The 6,177-nt window shown below is 42.9% G+C and overlaps 1 protein-coding gene across 1 annotated transcript in view; it reads right to left on the reverse strand.

Annotated features, from left to right (window-relative positions):
• The window catches only part of ABHD5 (abhydrolase domain containing 5, lysophosphatidic acid acyltransferase), a 32,097-nt gene extending 26,246 nt beyond the window's left edge, over positions 1–5,851 (reverse strand). Inside the window, exon 1 of the mRNA XM_004774156.3 lies at positions 5,533–5,851. Within this exon, the coding sequence (XP_004774213.2) occupies positions 5,533–5,579 (47 nt within the window). The 5' untranslated portion in view covers positions 5,580–5,851. The remainder of the gene's footprint in view (positions 1–5,532) is intronic.
• Between the last annotated feature and the right edge of the window lie 326 nt (positions 5,852–6,177).

Here is a 6,177-nt window from a genome sequence, read left to right on the forward strand (position 1 = left end):
GGTTATAAGTAAAGAGGATTTCATTATATTACAATTTTTTTTTAAATGGCCTCCATCTCTATACTCGTACTATCAAGACAGAAAAGTTATTACTGCTCTCTATCCTACTCTAAGTATAGTAGTCTCTCTCATTTAGAGAAACTATGAGGTTTTGTTTCTTTTGTAAAAATCCAAATTGAAGAGAGGTATGAATATCCATATTCTTCTGAAATAATTCCTCAACCAATGAATGATTAACAACTTTCAAACAAGACATTACAACACTTTTGCAAATAAGGGCCTTTCCTGGGTAATGGGAAATCCTATCATGCCCTTTCATTTTAAATAAATAATAGCTCACATGATTTGAATTATCACTAACCATTAGGTCAGTCAAGCCCTCTAATATACTATAACACACTAATTCACATTCTTTAACTTTTTACCCCTATATTTCTAACCTGTAACTATGAAAGACCCAGAGTTGGAGAATCAGTATTTTAGACACAGTTATGTGCTGGTGATATTTTCTCCCCAGTCGTCTCCTACCTTCTCTCATACAGTAAACAAACCATCCTGGAGTCAGACACAGCACCAAACACATTTAAAAGAAAACTACAGGTGTACTTTTAGATTTACACTGCTTAACAAATCCAAGTGGCATTTCATGTTACTTCTACAGTAAGTTTATCTACTAGATAAAAACTAAAAATCCCAAGTCTCAAACTGAATAATAACTTCTAATAAAATCATCTTTCCACATAATTCTTTACGATTCACAATCAGGAATGAGGAATTATAGAACAAAGAGGTTAGACTAAAAACCTAACAATATAATATTTCTGAATGGCTATTACAAATAAGTCAAATCCTTAAGGACTCCATTCAGAGTCATCTGTAATTCTCAAATGTATTATCCAGTGTTGTTTTTATTAAGTGGACTGGGACTTTACATTTGTTTAAGTTCTTCCTCACAAGCCTGAAATCTCCATTTGCTGGCATTTTGAAGAACAGGCAAAACAAAGAAGTATGAGTTGTTTCACCCAAGATCAAGAAGTAGAATATTACTAACCTCCCAATATAACTTAAGCTTATGATCTTAGTTGTTGTCCTCGTCACATTCAAACTTTGAATTCTTATTGAGTGTATCAAAGAACATCTTTTGATGTTCTTTGAATATCTTAGGGTGAAAAATATCAGGTTATAAAGCTGCAAAATATATAATAACTAGGTTTTTTATCTTAATGTTTGTGTCAGCATAAATTTACCATATTGAACTGTTTAATTCAATAAACATTTATTGAAGTTTACTATTTATGAAACCCATTCAGGCTTTACCAGACATTTGAGTAAGACAAAAGCTTTGACCCCAATGGGCTGACAAAACAAGTAACTACACTACAAAACATGGTATAAGTGCCATAAAGAAAACTTAGGAAAATACTATAGGCCTTCAGAGAAGGGAGATCACAATCTGTTTTGGGTCAAAGAAAACCATGTGAATCAAGATAAGGGAAAAAAGATGAGCAAAGAACATGTTTGGGAAACAATGAAAGTTGGCCAGAGCCCAGGGCACAGAGAGGAAATAAAACTCCAAAGGCAGATAAGAGCCAAGCTGCCTACAAAGGGCTTTAAGTCAGGCTGAGCATCTGTAATAAAGCCACTGTGTGTAGCTGCCAAAAACAAGACTGTGCCTCTTAGGGAGAGAAAAGTAACTGATGAAATAAGCTATGCTGAAAGCATAGGAACTTTGGGTTCCTATGTTATTTATGTTATTTTAAATGGGTTATTAAAGTCTGCTATAGGAGTATCTGGGTGGCTCAGTTGGTTAAGCATTTACCTTTGGCTCAGGTCATAATCTCATGGTCCTGGGATGGAGCCCCACACTGGGCTCCCTGCTTCTCTGGCTCCAGCTCCCCCTACTTGCGCTCTAGCACACACTCTCTCTCTCAGAGAAATAAAATCTTGAAAAATAAATAAATAAATAAAGCCTGTTATAAACCAGAAAAGGGAATATGTAGGGTCAGAACGAGGTGATTTCCAGGAGACACTGGAAATGGAAAGCTGATGTACTTAGAATCTACTGGACTTGGTAGATTTGGTATTCAGGGCCATGAAGATGGAGGTGGGCAGTGAAAAATCAGGCCACAGTTCTGAACCCAGATAACCAGAAGAATATAAGCACCCTAATGAAAATAGCTAAGGGCAAAAACTGGACTCTTTGTATTGTTTAGTTCAGGGGAAGAAAGTGAAAATGACATCCAAGTCTGCACGTTTTACATTTGAGGAATAAAGTGCAAACATCTGGCACACAATTAGAAACATCACCGGATTTCTGAAAAGGGCTCCATCATGAGAATAAGATTTTAGTTCTCTCCACAGAAAAGATGCTTCAAAGAGTATAAGTGAAGAAGACAAAATATGAAAACACAGATGAAAGAAGAAGTAGAATCTTGGAGAATTGTGACATTTAAAGAATGAAAAAATAAGAAAACCTAATAAAAGTGACTATTGATCTGAGGCTAAGGCATGAAGCAAAATGTCTTAAGAGCTATAATGTCTGGTAAGAATTTCAATAAGGAGAAGCTAACTTTACAGTGTCAAATACTGAAAAAACCCAAGGAAGAGAAGTACCCAGAAAAAAAAAATATTGAGAACTGCACTGATTCTTAAGAAGTTGGGAAGCAAGGATTTGGGAAGGAGAGATGGCAAAAAGAGAGTCATTGATCTTAGCGGTCTTTTAAAAATGGCAAAATCCAGGGGCGCCTGGGTGGCTCAGTGGGTTAAAGCCTCTGCCTTCGCCTCAGGTCCTGATTAGAACCAAGCCCCACGTCGGGCTCTCTGCTCAGCAGAAAGCCTGTTTCCTTCTCTCTCTCTGCCTACCTCTCTGCCTACTTGTGATCTCTGTCACATAAATAAATAAAATCTTTAAAAAAAAGGCAAAATCCACTATCTTATCTCCAAGGCAAAGGACTGTAGTCAAATTCTAATGTAAATCCAGTAGGTGGCTGGTAAACCCACTGGAGAAGGGGAGAAAAAAAAACCTTTACTTGTAGAATCTTATGATATCAATATAAATATAATATAGTATCTATATCAAATACTACCACCATGGCTAGTTTCAAGCTGCTAGAGTTGGCAAAATTCTTGAAAGTTTAGCAATGGTTGCTAGTACAAGCCAACTCCAACACACCAATAGGAACCACCTATTTTACTATCTGCTCTGCAGCTGAGCAATTCTGTCACAGCTTTCCTCTAAACTCAACAGATCATTCAACTTAATCCTTCTTTGGGACAACCTTGCAGCAATTCACACAAGTCTTCCCTACTCTTGTCACATTTAGCTTTCTCAACTGTCTTGCAACGAAAAGGGTTAGATGTTGAAAGCCAAACGGCTTCCAGGCATGCCTGTCTTCACTGAGAAAATCACAAAGAAAAAAACAAGATTCATATGTGCCCAAAAGCCTTCCTCAGCGGTTTTATAATTGTTTCCTTTGTTAATGTCAATTCCCCATCTAAACCTGAAGTGTCTTAAAGATCAAGAACTTGATACAAGACCTATTTTCTCACAACCTCTAATGGCTCTTGGCATAATTCCAGTTGATTAACCAAATTTAAAAAAAAAAAAAAAAAAGCTCTGTATCAATGCAAGGATTAAGTAACAGTGTTAAAAGAGTAAGCAAAAGAGACAAGAACCAAACATCCCTCATGAGTCCCAGTTCTACCAAGAAGGACTCGTGATATGGCAGAGGATATTAAACTAAAGCTAGACATCTGGGGAGCTCCAATTCAGCTCTGCCACTCACTAGTGGGCTCCTGGTAGCCCTTTCAGTTGCCATTGCAAATGAAAAATGGACAGAAATACTCTGCACACAGGGTTGATCTTAGGTTTAATACAAACACATTTAGGCAACACCTCGGAGGACAGGTACTTGCTCGTCTTCTTGATACAGTTCAAAAGACTACACTAGTATGCACACTGGATATTGCTTAAGTACACTGCCAAGAGTACCAAGGATGCCCACCTCTGTCATGGGACTATGGCTGCTCAGCTGCTAAAGATATTTTATAGTCTGTCCTCAATGACCTGGGGACATCACCCCATCCACAAATTCCTTTCTCAGTCATGCCCTGGACTCCCAGGCCCTACAAAAATGTGGTGACCAAAAAGACCACCTAAAAGCAGTTTCAGAAAGATAAAAAAGTGTTATGACAAACTAGGTGGGAACAAGCTACCAGTTAAGTTCCTACTTGTGTCCACATGAGGACATTCCCCATCTTACCTCAACAAGGAAGTTTATCAACAAACCAAAACAATGGACCCATTCATAATGAAAACAAACTTCAAAGGAAGAACCTAGTTTCTAGTATTTCGAAACTATCATCTCACCCCTTCTCCCTATCTTTCCAAATACAACTGTCTTCATAGTACTCCATATTACCTTTATCATTTAGGTTATGTTTCATATGCAAGTTTCTCCAGACATCTTAAGTAGAATTATCAAAATATTAAACATATATACAGAAACATAAAAGTTTAATTTCCAAAGGAAATGACAAGCCTTGAGAAACATGGCAATAATATTCATAATTGAATTTTTCCACTAATTGTTACCTGTCTACTGACAAGGGCACGAAGTTTCTAGCTACAGTTGGAAGAGAATAATTTAAATTTAGTATGTCTGTGTATCAAAAAGTTTCACGTTGGACATCTGTCCTCCAAATTCCATAAAGTTTTCTACATATACATGTGTTCTGAGGCGCAAACACACCCACTTCTCTGGTAACACCACAACACTTAGAAACAAAGGAAGATCGCTGAAAGATTATTAATGCTGAACCTGCTGTCCACATAGTGTTAACATTCATTCTACTAAGTTTCTATAAATTAAACGCTTTCTGAAACCCAAAGTTGTATACCCATGCCCTCAAACCTCTTTTCCTCTCGCTACACTTCTCCTCTCCCCGACACCCCCCAATCTCCTGCACTTTCCAGGACGATTTTGGGTTCTCCATCTCCTGCAGCCCAGGGGAAGCGCCACCCCTTCCCCCAGGCTCGGGAGGTTCTGCCCTGGCGGCGCATTCGTTCTCGTTCCGGGCTGGACGGAGAACAGGGCGCACCTGCAGCCAGAAGCCGCGCTCCGAAATGCACGAATGACTGAGCCGTTTCCCCTGGCTCGAGGCAGGTGTGAGGACGGCCGGTCACCGCCTGCCAGCTGTCCTGGGGCACGCGGGTCCGAGGAGTCCCCGGATGACGAGCCGGGGGCGGGTGCCGGGCCACCCTTGCCGCCCAGCCGCGGAGACGCTTACACAACATCACCGCGGCCCCTCCGCGCGGAGGTCCTGCGGCGCGGCCGGGTAGGATTCACACCCTTCCCACGCCCGGCAGGGACAGAGCCAGGCCGGGGCGTCCTCGGGGCGCAGCGCGGTCTCACGCCGGGCCGGACGACAGAGAGGGCAGGCCGGGGTACGATCCTCGGCTACGCCGCCCGGCCCGACCTGGGCCCCTGTGGAAGGAGCGATCCTGAACCCCGAAGTCGTGGCCGCACTCACCTCTCGCAGGTGTCCGCCGAGTCCACTTCCTCCTCCTCCGCCGCCATGGCCGCCGTCACCGCGCGAGCGCCGTACCGCGCCTCCAAGCCGGCTGACAGGCCGACTGGGACAGCGAGAGCCTCCGCCGCCCTTAAGGCCACCGCCGCCCGCGCATGCGTTGCCCTCCCACTTGCACGACAGGGCCGCGCGGCCGCGCGCGCGCGTGCCCAGCACTCTCCACCCACATTCACCAGCTGCGCGTGCGCCCTAATGTCTGGCGCGATCCCGTGTGGGCGCTGGGTGGGGCTGTCAACCCTGGAACCGGTAAGATCCACCTGGAAATGTTAGGTAGCAAGTGGCTTCAGTAATACCCGTGTTAATGCATCAAACGCTAATATTAACTCAGTGCTGGACACGAGGCAGGCATTCTGGAAGTACCCTGGGACCTCCGCTGGAGGAGTTAAGATAGTATCCGATAGACGCTGCATTGGCGAACTGGACTGCAGCAGTGGAGAGAACTCTGGCCTTCCGCCAGCCAGTCCCTCCAGGTGGGTAGCCTAGGGGAAAAGGTGGCTCAAGACTCTAAAGTCAGTATTCACTGATGTGCTGGGGTTATAATAGTGGCCAGAACCAGCAACTGCCGTTAGCCTCACGCGGTATATATAT

The sequence above is a fragment of the Mustela putorius genome, unplaced genomic scaffold (assembly GCF_011764305.1).
Source record: "Mustela putorius furo isolate JIRA1106 unplaced genomic scaffold, ASM1176430v1.1 tig00003834_pilon_pilon_pilon, whole genome shotgun sequence".
NCBI lineage: Eukaryota > Metazoa > Chordata > Mammalia > Carnivora > Mustelidae > Mustela > Mustela putorius.